Raw genomic sequence first — 21,135 nt, 5'->3', positions numbered from 1 at the left:
GCTCGTGGTGGGTGGGAGGGTGGGGAGGTTGATGGGTCCAACAAAGACAGAATTTTCAGCCAGGAGGCCGGTGTTCGATACTGTTTTTTTGTTTTGTATAAGTTTGTGATATGTTTTCTGTACTTATGTCATGTTGTTTCCATATGTATTGTAACACACCTTGGCGAGGCAAAACGTGACACTGACATATATATTCTGGTGGACAGGCGGGTCTATTAGACGCTTTGGCCTGACATCGGGTTGCACACAGACATGACGTTGATATTCATCTGAACATCTCACTCTCAGAAAGAAAGAAAATACGTGTATTGATGAGCTATTCCTTGACAGTGACAATTCTTACTCTGTTTCTGTGTTACACATTTTCTTTCTCTCTGTAGATTTCCTTACAGTGATAACATGCACAAAGTAGGTTCAGAAGTCCGAGTGCGGTGTGGCCGTCTGATCAGACCTTGCAGAGTGGATATGTAATCTGCAGAGAGACTCCTCACTCATACAGAGAAAACACATTGGGCCCACATGGATCCAGACTGGTCATCTCAGATACACACACAACTATTTGAGTAATTCAAGTCAGCACACACACACACATCCAAACCCAAAGGAGTGTAGTTCAGCATTTGGCCACCAGGTGACATAAAAGCAATTGTTGGCACAGGCTCATTTGGAGGAAGTAGATCTGCTGTGTGGGAGAACTGAGGACATAAAAATATAAAACAAAGAACTGGAAGAAAATAGAATAAATGACGTGAGTTGAAGTGGGACAAACAGAGAGCAACATACAGATAGATTACAATGAGCATATCATTATATCAGTAGGAGGGAACAGGGCAAGCAGACTGAAAATTTAAAATAAAGTCGCTCTGGAGATTTTCAAGGAAATGAAATGTAGTGAAGTAGATGTATAAAGTAGGATAAAATGGAAATGGTCAAGTAGTCTACAAGAACCTCCAAAGTTGAGATATTTTCTCCATCAAATCAAAACTGGAAAACATCTTGCTTTTCAAAATGTGATAATAATGTGGAGGTAGCACTCTCCACTTTTAACACATTTTGCAAGCGAGAGTTTTTTTCAGTTTTGGTTTTGCTTGAGAAAATATCCAGAATTTTAGAAAAAGGTCAGGAATCAAGAAATGTATGCATATCATATCATTTATTTATGATATTTCATGTATTTCTTTATCTTTTCACACTGACTTCTGAAACATTTTGCAACAATGTTTATCCCCTAAAACATCCCCTTTAAAGATACTCACCATGGGTCATTTATGAGTAGACTAATTGTTAAACTCACCACATTCCCAGAGGACATGACCTCAGTGTCCTACATGATAACCTTAATGATGATTACTTATACTCCCTACTTTGTGTGACGCAGTTGGGGACTCCCCCATCATCTGTTTACATCAGTGCGTCTTTCCTCCGGGCATGACCTCCATGTCCCTCCTGTTCACACGTCTGCGTAACGTGGACTGAGGCTTTTCCTTTTTGATCTTTGGGTACACCGCACCGATGAGAGGAGGAGGAGGAGGAGGGTACCGACCAATGAGCTGAAACGGGAGCATCGGCTGTGGCGCGTCTGAGCAGCAGCAGCATCAGCATCAGCATCATCTCTGACTCCAGATCGAGGTGGTAATCGGGGATGCTGGCGGATGGATCCGGGCTTGTAATCGGGGCTGGATGACAGACGGTTAATTAAAGGATACCCGGTGATCCGGTGATGTGCGCGGAGGATCCCGTCGACGTGATTAGAGGAAGATGGAGAGGAGACCGCTGCTGTCACCGCCACACACACCACTAGACAGGGACTGAGAGGTAATAATACACTGTGTGCTGCTGCTGCAGTGTGTGATATAACTGCTATACATATTGTTATTGATGAAGAGTGTGATAACAGCATTGCTTTATATGCATATAGGCCTATTAATATACTGTATTATGTGATTTAATGTGTTGCTTTTATTGCAGCTTATAGTTTCTATATATAGTTTATAGTTCCATCATTGTCTCCTTTGACCTGCAGGCTCACTGTGTGTTGTGTTGGAGTTCATTTTAAACCAGGATCCAGAGTGTTGATGTTGTCAGTTGGGCGACAGCTGTCTGATGTCCTGAGCCAATAGCTGTTTCCTGTTCAGTATTGATTCATTGATTTCTGAGCTGTAGACACTCAGCAGGCCCAATGTGTATGTGTGTGTGTCTGTGTGTGTGTGTGTGTGTGTGTGTGAGGAGTTTTGCCTGTGTGCGTGTGTGTGTGCGTGTGTGTGTGTGTGTGTGTGTGTGTGTGAGGAGTTTTGCCTGTGTGTGTGTGTGTGTGTGTGTGTGTGTGTGTGTGTGTGTGTGTGCGTGTGTGTGTGTGTGTGTGTGTGTGTGTGTGAGGAGTTTTGCCTGTGTGTGTGTGTGTGTGTGTGTGTGTGAGGAGTTTTGCCTGCGTGTGTGTGTGTGTGTGTGTGTGTGTGAGGAGTTTTGCCTGTGTGTGTGTGTGTGTGTGTGCGTGTGTGTGTGTGTGTGTGTGTGTGAGGAGTTTTGCCTGTGTGTGTGTGTGTGTGTGTGTGTGTGAGGAGTTTTGCCTGTGTGTGTGTGTGTGTGTGTGTGTGTGTGTGTGTGTGAGGAATTTTGCCTGTGTGTGTGTGTGTGTGTGTGTGTGTCTGTGTGTGTGTGTGTGTGTGTGAGGAGTTTTGCCTGTGTGTGTGTGCGTGTGTGTGTGTGTGTGTGTGTGTGTGTGTGTGTGTGAGGAGTTTTGCCTATGGGTGTGTGTGTGCGTTTGAATGATAGTTATCAAGCAAGTTTTGGGCCTCTCAAAGTTGTTTTTTGTTTTTTTTTTGCAGTGAATGAATGGTGGCCGGTGGCTACAAGAAGCAAAACACATTCATAAATCTTAAACTATAGGGCTGTCAATTGATTAAAATATTTAATTGCATGATTATCCATAGTTAATCGCAAATTAATCACACATTTTTTATCTATTCAAAAGGGAGATTTGTCAAGTATTTGATGCTCTTATCAACATGGGAGTGGACAAATATGCTGCTTAATGCAAATAAATGTATATATTTATTATTGAAAATTAATTAACAGCACAGAACACTGACAGATATTGTCCAGAAACCCTCACAGGTACTGCATTTAGCATAAAAATATGCTGAAATCATAACATGGCAAACTGCAGCCCAACAGGCAACAACAGCTGTCAGTGTGTCAGTGTGCTGACTTGACTATGACTTGCCCCAAACTGCATGTGATTATCATAAAGTGGGCATGTCTGTAAAGGGGAGACTCGTGGGTACCCATAGAACCCATTTTCATTCACCTATCTTGAGGTCAGAGGTCAAGGGACCCCTTTGAAAATGGCCATGACAGTTTTTCCTCGCTAAAATTATTATTATTATTATTATTTTTTATTTTAGTATGACATGGTTGCTACCAATGGATTCCTTTGATTTTTTTTAGGTTCATTTGATGCGTTAAAGAAGTTAGTGGCATTAAAATGAATTGGCGTTAGTAAGTTATTATACGTTATTCACTTTGACAGCCCTATTTGAAACACATTGCTTTGGGATATGTCGGCAGTAAATAGGCTAAAACATGAAAAACACTGACATGTTCCTTTTTTAAATCCACATATTAATAGATTTAAAGTATTACAATAAGGTTGTGGTTGTATGCAAATCCCACTACGGTATGTTGGTCATTCTTACTGGGATAATAAGAGGCACAGCTCTGAGTCAAACCGCATACAAACCATTCACAGATCATCAGATGCAGGCAGAGCAGGAGAAGTGTGACCACAGACACAGTGGGACCCTAGACTTTGTCCACACTGAGCCTTTTCTCTCTGTTTTAGCTCTCTATCCACACTGAGCCAGTGTTTTTTTACACACAAAAACTAAGCTTTTCAAAAAATGCTCTCCAAAGTGGATTTTGACTTATGGACTTATGGACTTACAGTAGGTCACCATGCTCAGACACAGTTGAGGTTATGTTGCATGAAGAAGAAGATATTGTGATGTTTCCTATCGTTTTGGCACTTCCGTGTGGATGATGTGAAATCATCCTGAAAATGCTAGATTTAGCCAGTTTAGCATTCAGAGTGAAATTGCATTAAAACAATGCAAGGGGCTGCATTGGTGGGGGTGTGTTGCTTCAGGCACAGATTAAACAATGGAATCCGATCTCATGGGAAAGTGTATAAATAGCACAACATTACAATAGGGGTGCCAGAAAGGATGGATACACCTGAGTATCGACATACGTTTTGTGAAACTGTACTGATTCTCAAACACTGTATCGATTTTTAATTAATAGTTTACATGCAGAGTCGTGGCAGACAGTGGCTCAGATTGCACAAAAAGTAGTGCTGTAATGTTGCATGTTACAAGTACTGTAATAAATGCAGAGAAATACAGTAGAAATACGACGTTCGTGTATGAACTGAATGTGCACCTACACTCATTCTATTGGCAACTGAACTGTTTTGCCGGATGACGTTGCAGCAAAAGGTGAGACTTTTTTTACCGGAGGAGCCTGCATGTTTTTGTCCAAACTGTTTTTTTTCACGTAGTAATTGCTTATTTGCCTTCAGGTGATCAGTCACTGATTAATACGTCACATGAAATGGACCAATGAAAAAGCCTGTGTAGGATATTAACTTTCTGACTTGAACTGGTCGGTGAGGTTCAGTCCAGCTTCTTGAACTCATGTAGGGGCTCACTCATCTCTGAGCTGTACTTTGACCTGCTGACCTAAAGCCAGCACTAACCAGACTGGAAATGTATAACCAGACTTCACATTGACATTTGGGGCGGCTGTGGCTCAGGAGTTACAGCGGGTCGTCCACTAATCGGAAGATGGGCGGTTCGAAGTGTCGAAGTGTCCTTGGGCAAATTGCTCCCGAAGGCTGAGTCATCAGTGTGTGAGTGTGTGTGAATGAGCATTTAAATTAGATCCTGAAGATGCACGTTGGCACCTCGTATGGCCTCTTCTGCCATCAATGTATGAATGTGTGTGAATGTTGACATGTAGTGTAAAGCCCTTTGAGTGAAGATTAGAAAGGCGCTATATACAGTAAATGCAGATATAGGTCTGATTTTTTTAAAAAAAAATTTTGCAGTGCGTCCTCAGTCCGACCAATCATTCATGCGACTTTTATGTCTCTAACTCTATATCCACACACACACATTTCCGTACAGAAGTAGCAGCCATTACTCCACAAAAAGCTATAATTCAAAATTTGTCTCCTCCTCCTCATTATCATCTGCTGACATTATCATCTTGCTTCCACTGCACATCAACTTCTAAATGAAACCGTAAACGCTGACTTCAGTGGCCTCCGTGTTTACTTCCATACAACATTATGCTGCGTGTGATATCTTTGTTTTTGTTCTTTTGCACATGCAGGTCAGTTCAGGAATGTGACCAGTTCACACTGGAATCTGATATATGGCCACATTTCCTTATTCATTTCATTTGTCTTCCTTTCTTCTTCTTCTTCTTCTCATCTGATCTGAAAATCCCCCAAACGGTAGATATACAGATTTTACTTACCACTGAAAGTATACTTTACTTAACTTTGAGTAAGTTTTGCATACATTTAGCTGCTATTAGTTATTTCCCTTAGCATTGCTGTGTTTGTATGCTGCAATGGGTCGGCCACCACTAAGAGGTTATTGTTATTATTGAGCCAAAACATCACACTGACTTATTGATTATTTGTAAAAGTGGTGTTTAGTAATATGAGCCTCGGATGGGGGGGTTGGTATGATGCTTATTAATAATAAATGCAGATGTTTCAGTGAAAACATCTGCAGGACAATACTAATGCCCACATGCTCTCACTGAACCAAACAAAGCTCTGCAGATCACATCATGTGTTCGTGTCTGGATGTAGATTTTGTTTCATTGAACTCATCACCTTGCTGTTATGATTAGATTAACATTACACCAGCCAGCATGAAGTTTCCTGGATGGGTTTTGGCTGCACTTTTGAACAACGTCTCATCCCTCTAGATCTCTCTGACAGGCTCTTGGCCTTATAAACACAGTGCACATTCTGAGAGATACTCATTGACAGCTTATACAGAAATTACCTTGTTAATTAGACAGTTACATCCCTCCCAACAGAGAGAAGGTACACACTACACTACAGGCCCTGGATGTAATCAGAGGGAGTCAGGAGGTCTGTGTTTTATTCTCTACAGATGGTGTTGGGAGAACGATTCCAAAAATACCTCTTAATCTCATGTTGGAATAACATACAGTCCAGGCAAGATTATGTAAAAAAGGGCACCTGTCTTTATCAGCCTTAACCACAAAGTGGAGCTGCAACAGAGAAGGTTTTTCTTAAATCAGAATGTCTGATGGGTCGTAGATTTACTCCAATTACTCAAATGAGTTTCTGATGTCGGGATCAAACCTTCTGGGTGAAATCTAAAACCGATCACTCATCTCCTCATGTTCTGTTATCCTTTGGTATTAACTGATCAGAGAGCAGCTGGGTTGGTAATCATGAGAGTGATCTCAGGACAAACATTTAAGGCAGATCTTACTGTGGATGCTGCGGGCGCAAAGGCACTCCCCACAAATCACGAGGAACGCTGAGATTTGAATTCCTGAGATTTGAAAAGTGATTATGGAGTTTAGCAGGTGGTGTCAGGGGCACAGACTGTATATAAGAAGTGGATGTAGTCACCGTGACGTCACACACTGGTTTGTGGACTGCCATTTTGAAGCCTCGATTTTCGGCATTTTGGCTGTCGCCATCTTGGTTCCCTGCAACCAGAAGTGACACCAGGTGGAGCTAAGTACAACTCAACGCTGAATAAGATATTTTTAGGCAACCAAAATGTTACAATTAAAGTTGTAAAACGAAAACACGGACAACTCTCAGACCGGACAACACCGTGGTAGCGACCTATCAATCATAAGGTAGTCACGCCCTAAAGCATCCCCTGCTTTATGGTCTATTTGACTCTAAATGGGACCATAATTTACTAAATGAACATCATGCTGTATTGAAGAAGACTTGAAACTAGTGATTGAGACCATAAACTCATGTTTACAATGTTTACTGAGGTAATAAATCAAGTGAGAAGTAGGGTCATTTTCTCATAGACTTCTATACAATCAGACTTCTTTTTGCAACCAGAGGAGTCGCCCCCTGCTGGCTATTAGAAAGAATGTAAGTTAAATGCACTTCAGCATTGGCCTCACTTCTCAGACCCGGAGGTTGCTGCTTGGTCAGGGGTCCCATTTGGGCCGCCCCAGTGAAAACATTCTGGACATGCCACTGTTCAATCTGCACACAGTCTACACTCTCGAGCATCCAGTTCTCACAGTGAAGCTTTGAGGTTCACAAACTAAACCAGGTGATTCCTAAATATAAACTTATATCTTGCCCAAACAACATTTTGTTGTCTTTGACATCTTTAAACACCTGTCGGACTCTGTCGAAGTTACTGGTATGCTGTATTCTGTACGTCTCTATTAGTTTAGATATCAGTGTATGTGCATAATGATTACTTGTGTCAGTTATGTTGTTGAAGTTGGAGCTTGAAGCTTGGCATGCCAGCTGATGTCTCTACTTTCTGTCAGTGTTTGTGTCTTTTTTTTTTTTTTTTGGTGAGGTTCAGTTGTAGGTTGCATACTGTGTTTTCCATCTACAGATAACTGTGTCATGTATTAATTATGTCTAGATGTATCTGTGTGTGTGAAATGGCTTGAAGTGCAGCTTTATAGTATTTAGTCTGAAAGTAGGAGGTTTAGGTGTGATCAGGATAATCACAGGGTGTAAATGTATGACTGTCAACAGACTCCCCCTCATCTTCCTCAGGTCTGTTTTCGTCTTCTCTTCCTGTAACTCCGTCCCTCCTTCCCTCAGTCAGGGAGCTGAGAGGACGGCCTCACCTCAAACCAAAATAACAACCCTCTAACATCACTCAACTTTGTGATGAACTCAGTGTGTCAGAAAATCCAGCTATCACATCCCCAACTTGACTGACTCTAAATTCAGAACAAACTGACCTGGTCTCGTTGTTTCTCTCTGACCCCGTTCATGGAAACTCATCCAAGAAAATCTGATTTCACACAGCCTCAGAAGGCTAGCCTTATAGACTGTATGTGACAACTCTTAATAAGAACTTTTTGGGCTTGTGATGACCCTTTTAAAAAAGCAATGTCTATACTCGCAAGCTCTTGTCACAGGTTGCAGAACTCTGTTTTGCGAGCAGCTCAACCAAAAGCTGATGTTGCCTTCAATTTGTTCAGTTTATTTACTTTTTAAAGTCCTGAAGAGGTAAAACTAGAAAGTTTTTCATAACTGAAAAATCGAATTTTTTATTCCTATTTTGTTAAACATCTCACGATCTCTCACATCACCATGCGACCCCTTTGGGGGATCCTCAGGTCGGCCTATTTTCACTTCCAACTCGTCTAGTACCGCAGCTTGGTCAGAGCCCCTCGGCGTCTGATACCGATGCATGAGGCACCCATTAGCGTCCGTATGAGACGTACCGGGCTTTCAACTAAATCCACAACGTATCCTCATACAACGGTTCGTATGTTATCTTACAAAAAGTTAATCCTCATTTTTTTTGCGTTCTCCTACGAATGTCCAGCAAAACATGTCAATTTCTGCACATTACATGCATACACTCTTTTCAAAATAAACTTCCATATTAGGAAACAACTTGAATAGGTTTAGACAACAAAACTACTGGGTTAGGTTTAGGAAAAGATTGTGGTTTGGATTAAAGTAATAATGGCAGTGGCGTTACAACAAACACAGGACTTTCACCCAGGAAACTGCTGTTCGTGTCCAGTGTGAAACAAAGTCAACGCTGACTTATTTTACCGCAGTTTTATTTCATGATGTACGTAACCTACTTAGCAGTTACGTAACAAACATGCTTATTTCAACCCAAACCACAGTCTTTTCCTAAGCCTGACCAAGTAGTTTTGTTGCGTAAGTAAACCTAAAAAAACTAGATAAACCTACGCTGGAAGTTTATTTTGAAAAAAGATTGTGTGCATGTAACAAGCAGAAGCTGACCCGCTGTCCCTGAGGCATCCAAAACTGACACTAGAGGGTTACCTATAGAGTTTGAAAAGTAGGGCCACTGGCCAAGCGTCTGTGACCAATGTCTTAGACTATAAGCTCAATACAGAAAGATGAAACACAATAATAAACATCTGAGACTCCAAGTGAGCTGAGCAGTAAATCACAGAGAGTGAAGGGATGTTATTTTGGCTGATTGCATAACGTGTTTGGCTCAGCAGAGGGAAGCCTCTCGGTCCACCCTCCTGATGTTCTGTCTCCTCCCCTGCTCAGACCTGCAGGGCTACAGGCCGGCTCAGACTGCGTGCCTGCACTCCCACAGCCCCTCAGCACTCCTGATTGAACCGGCTGCATGCGTGGAATGTGAGGCAGGTGTGTGAGGAGACTTCTGCTGGTCGAGAGAGAGAGAGAGAAAGGGAGGAGAAAGTAAGGGAGAGAGATTTCTTGAATTTTAGCATAAGCCAACAGTACATGTGTCTGTCTATGCAGAGTTCAGGTTACACAAAGAATCTGGAATGTATTTAGCAAAAACCTTTACTCCCTCATGCTGCAGGAAAATTCTGTTTTAGTTATTTAAAGGACCATACCGCATGTTTTACACCTCATTTACACAGATCTAAAAGTCTAGGACTAGTCTAGGAAAATATTGGTAAACATGAAAAACTCTCTTCCAAATCCAAAAACTAGAGTGCTAAAACTCAAACTTGTGATGTCATAGGGTATAAAGTGTGGAGCTGCTCCATAGACAATGAATTGGGAGAGATGTTCTCGATGACACTGAGAGCACCCAGAGTATATGGGTACTTTTTCTGTTTCACAACTGACAACACTACAATAGAATATAGCTCATTTGGGTATAAAAAAGAAAAAAAACATTCTGTGGGTCCACAAAATCAGTCTCCCATTCATTATCTATGGAGCAGCTCCACACCTTATACCCTATGACATCACAATTTTGAGACTTACTTCTCTGGTTTCTGGCTTTGAGAGAGAGTACCTCATGTTCACAGATATTGATTGAACTTTCCTAGGCCATGGAAAAAACTGATTGGAATTCTTAATGTAGGTGGTGTTCCCCTTTAAAGGAGCAGTGTGTAGGATTTTGCAGCATCTAGCGGTGAGGTTGCACATTGCAACCAACTGAAACTTCTCCTGTGTGCTAAGCGCGTAGGAGGACTGCAGTGGCCAATGTGAAAATGTGAATGTCTCTATCTAGAGCCAGTGTTTGGTTTGTCCATTCTGGGCTACTGTAGAAACACGGCGGCCAGCTCTGTGAAGAAGACCAGCTCCGTATGTAGATATAAACGGCTCGTTCTAAAGTAACGAAAACACAACAATTCTTTTTAAATATTATATTCCATTTCTTCCCATAGATCCCCCTAAATGTCACATACTGTTCCTTTAAGCTGCTTTTAATGAAACTCAACAATTCCTGTAGATGTTCCACAATAAAAGCCTTCCAGAGAATAGAAAAAATTATGTACCCTGGACAGCTGCAGGTGTTTTAATTTGAAACTGATTCTGACACAGAATTTGCAGTAACGGCAAAAAGCAGCAGTAAATTGAAATGGGAGCAGGTCAGACTTCAGGATGACCCTGTAGTTTGTCTGTTTCTCTGTTCAGTTAAGGTAAATAAGGGTTGTGTCTAGAAGGTAATCCCCAAGTTGCGAAACTCTCGCGAGACGAAGGCATTGACCTTGAATGGTTAAGGTTAGGATAGGTCATCAGGCAGCGGGTTTTAAGGGCACCGTTTTATTATTGTCGGTAATGGACTAAAGCACCCGGAACCAAAGAGATAAATAGTTTAAGTTCAAACTAAAACACTTTTTTTTTGTCCAGAGCATGCACACAAAGACGCATACATGCAGACGCACACTCCAGCAGACCACACCCTCCGGTTTGGAGAAGCACTGTGGAGGAATTTCCACGGCCGTTGATCCAGACTCCGGGCCCGCCGCCGTCTGTCTTTGATCCCGAGCTCCCTCCACCAGCTTCGTTGTGCTGCCTGTCTGTTTGAATCAAGTCAATACAGCTGCACTGTTTTGTCTTTCGAACTGCTTTTCTAAGAGAGCAATAATAGACTAATGTGGTTTTATAAGAAAGATCCTCAGATCTGTCATCTGTGCGCCTGTATGTGTGTACGTAACCTGCAGGCCGGCTGGAGGAGGTTAATGTTAGTGTGTGGATTCAAACCTTGTTTTACCTGCTGGAAACGTGCTCCAACATGTCACACAAACACCTGCAGGGGGAGGAGGGAATGCATAAACACACACACACACACACACACACACACACACAAACAGACACACACACACACACATGGGTGCCCTTCTCGTGCTCCACCCTGCCTCCAAAACCTACCAGAGGCAAAAAGTCAATTGACAGCTTAGTGACTGTTTTACCAGCAATGGCAGGAAGACGTTGGTGTGGTTTGCACACATGCTGACACACACACACCTAGTGAAGCGTCTGTTTTGGAGCATGCTGAAACAGATCAGTCTTTCATGCTGAACCAGGCAGTGTGTGTACCTTTGCTCCCCACTGGTGTTTACCTCCTCTCTCTCTGCTGCTGCTGCTGCTGCTGCTGCTCTCTGCCACGTCAAATGACTGCCTGGGTGCTTGGCTCGCTCCTCCGGGAGCTTCGCGGCCAAACGAGCCTGACTGTGGTCACTCTGCTCCGGGTCTGAGGAGTCACAAACAACTGGCTGGAAGATTCCCACAGTACCAGCTCACAGCTCTGCTTCTTCCACTGGTATTTTTTGGCCGCGTCTGACTGTCTGCTGGAGCTCTGCTGGGCAGCTGGAAGATAAACGGATGTGTTCAGGTCTGTGGAGGCAGTCAGACTGACTCACCTGACGGTCGAGGAGATACTAGGAGAGCAGTTGTTGGAGCAGCTGGAAGAGTATTTTGTGTTTTTGTTTTTTTATTTCAAGCAGCTGAAAAATGAGTGAATATCTTTATAGAGGAAGGTAAGGCTTTTTGGATAATAACAACTCTAGTGATGAGTCATGAGGGTCAGTGTTGTTTGTGAACTGTGGTTTTCTGTATGTATGCCTGTGTGCATTCATGAATGTAATGTGAATAGAAAAGCCTCTCCTCTGCGCTGAATACAGATACACAAAGTAAAAAGTTGTCTTTTTACCTCGCAATGAAAAGAGGACCTTTGTGCCAGTGTTACATAATGAGGTCTGGACTCCCACATGTGGTGTTTCTGGATGATGGGCAGCTATTGGCTGAGCCGGTTTCAGTCGTTTTAAAGCAAACGCCTGAATTATCTTTGGCCACTACTGTCATTTTAACCTCTTCATGTCTGTCACTAGAGACATAAGAGTGACAAGACACAACAGTCGGTCTGTTATGCATATTGTCAATGCCACAGAACTTTTAGTCATGGTTAATATGTTAGTGATGTGTTTAACTCTTTAACTTACTGTACAGTTCCCCCCTTACATGTAAATAAGTTTAGGGTCTTATTCCACTCTGTCTGACTCTATCATTATGGTGCCTTCAAATGGGGTTGTGTTTACCGGGTTCAGGAGAAGAGTCCATGTGAACGCCCCCCTCTTGTGGTATTCACGACCTTGTAAGTAGAAATTTTCTTAAAGCTCAGAGTTCACTCGTTGTGACGTGTTTGTTGACGTTTTTAGAAATGGCGGAGGCCTTGGAAGTTAATTTTTCTGTGGATGGTTAGTTGATATATTGTTATATTAGTCATATCTTTGTAATTTTATAATATGTCTGGGGAACATGTTGACATTCCTAATGACCTCATTTTTTTCCTCGGTCATTTTGCCTTTGCATTTCCTGAATTACATTACCTGCTCGCTATAGCTTGCTAAATTGTTAGCCTTGGTGGTTTCTAAACAGCGTCCATGTTGTCGTTGCCTAGCAGCAGTGTTCTCACTTTAACCACTTGAACACCAAGCATATCATGTACACGACTTAAATGTTGTAACCATGAGCTCACAAGTTCCATTTGAAGGCAGCAATATACAGTATATAATTGATCATCCAATTACAGCACTTGATTGAAGCTGAAGGATGTTTAAACGGAGTGAAATATTCAAACTCAAGACTCCGTGTTTTGTTTTTTATGGCTGCACCATTCCATCAGATGAATATATTCTAAATGTCATTTGGAAAAAGAGTTCAGTGTGACATGTTTGGAAACTTTAGGATCTCCACTATCGTATAAAATAAACATATGTGGGTTTGAACAAAGTTTGTCTGAACAGCATGACGTTGTAATTACTGACCCATGCCGCTGGTGAGCAACTTTAAATGATATATCTAAATATATCTAGAATATTTCCTTTGGATGTTAAGTTGCAGCCATTTAAAACTTCTTGAGTTTGAATGTCAGTCATTGTACAGTACTATACAGTATAACAAGGACAGGGCAATATTGACAAGACCAAATATCACAATTTGTGGCAGAATACTTCAATATTAACACATGGATATAATCGAGACTTTGCATTGTTGATACATCAGTTTTCTTTTAGATAATTGATCAATTAGTCTTTAAATATCAACAATTATTACACATAGCCAAAAAGTTTCCAGAGCTCAAATGGATATCTTAGAGCTCTACACAACACAGTAACAGCTGACTGATGAGTTCCAACGGGCCGTTGCTGATCATCTGTGGCCAACTATCGCTCATAATGTTTGTGGTGTGTCCCACAGTGTTGTTTTAGTTGGCTCATGTCAGTTTATTAAGTATTTTTGGAGCATTTTACACCTTAATTGAGAGTCAAAAGTAGAGAGATGACAGGAAACATGGATAGCAACCTGAGACAAGGTAGTCAGTGGGAGAGAGCAGTCTGCTTGCCTGTTCATCATTGATTGATTCTACACACTCAGTATGGTTTCATTTTATTCCACAACATCAGTGGAAAGTGGAGAAAATAAACGTTTTAATAACTTTAGTTCAATTGTCGCTGGTGTGAAAATGTTTGGTTACTCTACTTGTTTGTTGTTCCTTGATCTTTTCTGGATTAGGAGCACAGACATCCGATCACTTGTGTGTTCTTTGTGGTGCGTTCAAGTGCAAATTTTACAGTACACATGTAGCTACAGATCCTTCTTTGTTAGCACTAGTTGTTTGAAGTCGAGTATTGCATCTCTAAACACTGCTTATTTACACTGCAAAACAGTTGAAAAAACGGAAGGCAGTTTACAGAATCAAGCAAAACTTAATGTCTTAGAAGCTATAACCAACAATTGCTCAGTACTTTTACTTGACTAAGAACACGTCACTGATTAAACTCCAAATCCACTAATCAACTAATCTAGATAGATGTCACAGTAATTTAGAGATGACCTTTGGTGCTGTCTGACAATATTTAATATACCCCCAATATTAAATTGATTTATCACCCATATCTGCTACATACAGTTTCAATGAAGTGCTGGGACGATTATACAGAATATAAATTATTGTGTTGTAAAATGGACTTTAATAGGACATTTAAGGGAGAAATAATGGATTAAGAGGTTAGTGTCCCTTCAGAAATCCTGGTCTACTGTAGGTTAGCGGTGTGTTGCAAGTGTTGGTTGCATCAGTTTGTTGAGACATCCCACACATGAGAGCACAAATGTTGTTCTCACACGACAACACACAGCTGCTGTCCGAGGCCTTTTCTGTCGTCTACTCAGCTTCATATTGTCACACATGTACTCACAGTTCTTTGCTCCTCCAGCTGTCATCACCAAGTGGTCAGGCCAGCATGGAGGTCTTGTAGTAACAACCAGCACACACACACACACACACACACACACACACCTAGGTGGTCAAGATGGTGTTAAATCAGTAAATCCGCTCATCTCACTAAAATCCTTTGATTCCTGTGTTATTCAGAGACGATGAGTCGAGGCTAATTACATTCTCACCCTGACGTGAAGCTGTCTGATCTTCACTTTAGTTAATAAAAGAAGCCTTTACAGCCCCGTTTCGACTTAATCTTGCTCATTGATTATTCATGAAAGCCTCCAAGGAGGTGCTAATGGGGAGAAAATCCTCCTCTGATCCTAAAAAACATCCTCCTCATTGATCAACTTTAAGCCACGTTGAGAGAGTGCTACATAATCAGAAGCCAGAACAGTCTTTTTTTGTACTCTTTTAGGTAAATAAAACCCACAATCCCTCACTTTACCAACCAATGAAGTCATTTCATTAGCTAAACTAACAATTAATGTGACTCTATTAAGAATAAATACTCTCAGAAAGCCTCTGAGGGTGTAATTTGTTAATAAAGTCTGGGCCAGTCGGTGGAAGGATTCCTCTCTCCGTCTTTGTTTACTGTTCCTCGGCTGGTGAGTGATGGCTGTGTGACTTAAAGCATGCGCTGACTCAGTTTCCACCACCAGTGTGTGAGTGTGCCTGCTGTCTCTGACATGGCAGTGGGAAGCTAGTCTGGAATCATCCTGGACTATTTTTGAACCCTCTGCTGCTGCTGTGCTTTTTGAGAATTTACCACATTTTCAGTGGCATGTGAAGCAGACGGGGGACACCAGCAGGTAAGGTTGTATACCTTAGGTGGAAAGATAGTTCGTTACGATAAATGTGGAAAAACAGGTTTCAGTGCAGAGATGAGGAGTGTGAAGACACGTGGGACAGTGTTGAGACTGAGAGAACTGGGCTGATAGCTGCATGTCTCTTGTTTCAGGCACTTTGGTGCAGAGAAACGGGCCAGGCCAAAGAGCATCGGACCAATGATGGGTAAGTAAATATCCTAAATATACATTTAATCCTCTTTGTTGATAGGCTTTTAAATAATCAATGTGTTATTTGTCTCATTTGTCTTACCTGGTAGTCTTTACTGGTTAATTTTCCAGGGAAAAAAACAGTATAAACACCTCATTACAGTTTACCACCCTCCTGATACAAGCTCCTGTGTTGACTAATTAACTGTTTGTAGGAGCAACAGTCTGTTGCCACTATGAGTCTATATATGAACGACTGAGTGTGTGGGTAACAGCCACCACCCATTTAATACTAGAGGTGTGTGTGTGTTCTCGTACTTTTCTATGTTTGATGACTTTGGCTACTTTTAGACAGCACGGCAAGTAAAATTGGTCTTAATCTGATTATTTTGGTAACACTTAATTTTACAGGTTCTGTAATTGCCTCATAATTTCCTAGGACATGTCCTTGAAAGAACTTTGTAATTTGGTACTAATAGTAGTAGAAAAAACAGATATAACATATTCTGAGACAATACCTATTCATCTGTTTGTGGGTTTAAGAAAGAACCAAGAAATGATAAAGTAGTTCGGAGTTTAATTTCACTGAGCTAAAAGTTTTAATGACTGTAAAAACGAACAGAGATCTATTTAAACTCAAGTAATTGTTAGTATTTTATTGGAAATTTAATGTTGTTTCTTGTTTATTTATCCAGCTGTTTACCAACTAAAAGACTCTAAAAGTTTGGACTGGCAATTCATTTGAATTAATTGATTGGAAGTGTACCAAGTGAGCACTTTCCCCTATAATTACAACATAATGCTTCTCAGGAACCGTTTTAAGAATATACACTTATATAACAGTTCCTTTCTAGGAAATTAGTCGGAAACTGTGGGACTTGCGAAAATAAAGTGGTACCAGGTGTGTTTTTTAGCGATAGTGCGAACAGGAAAGAGATCACAGATAATCAGACATTTGTAATGTGATTTGTGCCATTTTCTTGAGTTGCAATTATTCAATATTTTGGGATCTATGCTCATTTGCTTTTTTCCAAGATGAGAATATGGATATTCCCGATGTAAAGGTTAAACATGCAAGATACAACATGGTCATTATTGAGCTTTAGAGGTTTTCCTCATGATCTATTTTTAACTTTAGACAGAGCCAGGCTAGCTGTTTCCCCCTGCTTCAAGTATTTGACCTAAGCTAGGCTAATCACATCCTGACTCCAGCTCTGTACTGAAAGGGAAACAATTTAATAGTCTTATCAACATGGGAGTTGGCAAATAAACTTGCTTTATGCAAATACATGTATATATGTATTAGTGGAAATCAATTACAAACTAAAAAAAATGACAGATATTGTCCAGAAACCCTCACAGGTACTGCATTTAGCATAAAAAATATGCTCAAATCATAACATGGCAAACTGCAGCCCAACAGGCAACAACAGCTGTCAGTGTGTCAGTGTGCCGACTTGACTATGACTTGCCCCAAACTGCATGTGATTATCATAAAGTGGGCATGTCTGTAAAGGGGAGACTCGTGGGTACCCATAGAACCCATTTTCAATCACATATCTTGAGGTCAGAGGTCAAGGGACCCCTTTGAAAATGGCCATGACAGTTTTCCTCGCCTTAATTAAGCATATGTTTGGAGCAATATTTAGCCTCCTTTCCAACAAGCTAGTATGACATTGTTGGTACCAATGGATTCTTTAGGTTTTCTTGTTTCATATGATACCGGTATCTTTACTTTAGCTTTAAAACTGAGCCCGCTACAACTTCCGAAATATCGATTGTGTTAATGTGTTAGAGAAATTAGTGGCAATGAAACGAATTTTGCTTAACGTGTTATCGCGTTAACTTTGACAGTCCTAGTCATTTTGTGTCATCTGGACTTTTACCAGCGCGTGAGCGAGGAGTTACGGATGCCGGTAACACAGAGGGAAGCCAACCAGCTAACATTGTTCATTTGCATATACCACCCACATTACAACGATACAAAGCTGGCTGAAAATAGGCAAACTTTCCCTTAAACACACAGACATTACATTGATATCCATCTGAAGCTCTCACTCTTGGAAAGAAAGCAAAATAAGCATGTTTCTTAAAATGTTAAACTATTGATTTAAGGCGAGACATGCAGGTTTGGTTTGGTTGGGATTATGGTTTGGACATAGGGAACATACTGTCAATGCGGGTCCTCACAAGTACAGTAAAACAACATACTGTATTTATGTGTGTATGTGTTTGCATGGTTTTACCAGTACGTCATTCATATCAGTGTTGTGTAATATTCTGTACCCCGGCCTGCTCCAGGCCTCCATCCAGAATACCTTCTACCTTTATGTACCGAGCGGCTTTTTAATAATATTTAATGTGCCACAATTTGAAGGAACCGTCAGAAACCCGTGCTCTGCCAAAGCCGTCTTGATTACACCCCTCGGGATCTGGCGCTCCACCACCCCCACCCCTATTCCACTGCGGACCAATTGGCCCCGCTTTTAAAGGAATAAAACCCAAACTATTGTACAAATCCCTCCTATGTGGAGGTTTCTGGGAACGCTCCTGGCCTTTTAGAGACGATAAGTTTGGCTTTGAGACGTCTTAAGACCTCTGGAAGTGTTTCAGCTGGAAGGGAATGTACCATGTCGGTTCTGTGTGTGTGTGTGTGTGGACACGGCCCATATATCCAGGTTTAATAGGGTTATAATGAGGCGAGGGTTGATCAGGACGTCTCAGAGATGCTGCTCAGAAAGCCCAGAGGTGTTTACATTTCAGCTCCGTTCTGTTTGACTGATGATTCCCAGCAGCAGTGGAACTATTTCAGATGTAGGTAGTCAGGATTTATGGTGCCGTTTGCAGATGAAATGCATTTATTTACATCCAACTACTAGACAAACCCAGAACGTATATGCTTTTCTGAAAAAGCTGCTGATCTTCCATTGAAGAAAAAACAGTGTACTCAAGGTTCACATATTAGATTCTTCTATAGTTTTTAACTGTATCACATGGTCTTCATCAGCAAAGGACGTTTAGAGTGACCTGTAAAGTCCTAACAGTGATCAGAATAGTGGAAACTTTTAATATCTACAGTTTCAAGACAACTAAGCACCAGCTGAAGACCATGTGATACGGTCAAAAGCTGAGTGGAGATTGGTTTGTCAGCTGCTGAATTAACTGTCAAGCTCAATATAACAATTTAGGGCCTTTCTCAAACCGGACCCTCCTCACTCCGGATTGAACTCTGTCTGTAGTCACACTCACAGCTGAACGAAGCACCCTTCTTTAAGGTGTGGGGTATAAATACAGCAGCAAGCTTTGGGACGAACTTCCCTATCTCCGACGGAAACTGTCGGAACGTTTCGTAACCATGGTTTCGTATCAAGAAGGAGGGGATGTGCAAAGATTCACAGTACAACACTTAACAATCAAATGACGTCCGTTTTCTAGACAAGACACTTGATCCGAAATACAGTACAATGTAACCTTTAAGTTGTTAACGCCTGTATGACCATATTAAAAGTCTATCTTACTTTGAGCACTTTTTTACGGGAAGTTGCATGAAACTACATTTGTACGGAGCGTATACCATGATGAACACAAAACGGTGTTGCACATGGCCAGTAGGTTGGCATCGATGCAGGCTCTCTTTTGGAGGGTTATATAACCCACTTCCACTTCCTGCTAATTGGTTTGGGATGGCACTTAATACGGCGGACCTTCCACGGGAACGTGCAAACGAAGTGGAAGTGGGTAGGCAGAGGGTGTAGGGGATGGTTAAAGAAAGGCCCATAGAGTCTGTTGCATCAGGCTTTTCCATGGTCAGAGGTCAGGGGTCAGAAACAGCATCCTTGAAAATGTTAGGAATTCATAGCACTCCCCCTCAATTCTGAAACTAAACAATGTATAGCCGTATCGACGAGGACAACCAATTGAAGTTTTAAGAAAAAGAACAATGGAGATCACTCGTCGGACAAACCAAGATGTCCAGGGTCTCATTAGTAAACATTCAGATGGAAATGGTGATAAATCTCACAGCTGAAAGATGAAACAAGATTAAGAACGATTGAGGAAATGAACAATCACAATCAGCACATTGGAGCTAAGCGAAAAAACGCGAAGTGGCACTGAACGTAGTTTTGGACGACTGACCGGTTTGTGCTGGCCCATGCAGGAGGACCTGGGTTTTCTGTTGATGTAAAAACTTGTATCTCGTGTTCATGGACACTTATAATAAATTCAATAACAATGTTTTTCCATTGTTGTCTGTCCCACAATCACTTATGGTACTTACACCTTTCCTACCAAACAGTACGTAAAACGACCGTTCTGCTGTTGCCTTTTTTTCTATAATGACATACAGTATAGTGGTAATAATAAAACCTCACAAGGTTCTCAAACATCCAGGCCATGGGAAGCCCAAACTTACAGGTTGTTAACCTATTTTCTTTAAAAAAAACCTGTTCAATTTGATCTATTTACGTCCTTCTTTTTCAATCTGTGCAGATTTCTCATGTGATGAGACGGATAAAGGCCCACCGGTACAGATGCACAGCCTCAGAGAGTTTGAGCAGGTAAGAACATGTGCTTTCTGATACAAGCTGTGTCCTCACCTTGAGTCTCACATGAAGCATGCTGTTGGATGAAGTTTAAGCATTTGATGCTGCAGTTGTGATGAGAAGAAGAGCTGGCTAAATAAGGCAGCAACATAAAAAACAAAGGGGTGCTGGAAAAATACAACGAGTGGAAATGTGTCTCAAGTAATGTTAGCGTGTAGCGCTGTGTGTGAGAGGTGTCCAGGCTTGTCTCTGCTCTGTGGTAATCACTATGTAGTTGTGTTTGGGAAGATGATGTGGCAACTGAAACTCTGCATGAGTCAAAGATTTTCCTCCTCTCCCGCTGACTCTCCACAGTACATGCAGTAATCCTGTTTCCCTCATACACGCTATGGATCATAAGGATGTTGCAACTCCAGGTTTTTCTTCTTTTGCCCCTGGTCCTGATCCAGGTCATTAAAAATCAAGTATCTGCCAATAACAAATCCCTATCTCATATCCATATTTCCCATGTTCAGTAATATAGTTACACAGTGCACAGTTAGAGGTCTATATTTAAATGGGAAGATGTGTTTTACATCTGCATTAATCCAAAGCGTCTCTGATCACATTACAGTACTTGTTTTCAGCGGATATGATCAACTGGATCTGCTGATTGTAGTTTTTGTGTTTGCGCAGCTGGTATTGTTGCATGTTACGAATTGGTTTTGGTGTTTTAATGGAGTGAGATGTCATGTTTTTGATCCAGGGTGCAATGGGTTACAGTAAAAGATCAGCCTTTATGTGGCTGTTGCTGATCGCATTAAAACATGCTTTCATTGGTCTCAATACCAATCC

At 41.4% G+C, this 21,135-nt stretch overlaps 1 protein-coding gene across 1 annotated transcript in view; it reads left to right on the top strand.

Moving 5' to 3' along the window:
- The first annotated feature begins 11,448 nt into the window (after positions 1-11,448).
- LOC119487799 (phosphodiesterase 4D interacting protein) overlaps positions 11,449-21,135 on the top strand; it is a 114,311-nt gene continuing 104,624 nt past the window's right edge. The window contains exons 1-3 of the mRNA XM_037768804.1: positions 11,449-12,018; positions 15,721-15,773; positions 20,249-20,316. Coding sequence (XP_037624732.1) covers positions 11,993-12,018; positions 15,721-15,773; positions 20,249-20,316 — 147 coding nt within the window. The 5' untranslated portion in view covers positions 11,449-11,992. The remainder of the gene's footprint in view (positions 12,019-15,720; positions 15,774-20,248; positions 20,317-21,135) is intronic.

The sequence above is a fragment of the Sebastes umbrosus genome, chromosome 5 (genome assembly GCF_015220745.1).
Source record: "Sebastes umbrosus isolate fSebUmb1 chromosome 5, fSebUmb1.pri, whole genome shotgun sequence".
NCBI lineage: Eukaryota > Metazoa > Chordata > Actinopteri > Perciformes > Sebastidae > Sebastes > Sebastes umbrosus.
This window is presented reverse-complemented; position numbering and strand designations above follow the sequence as displayed.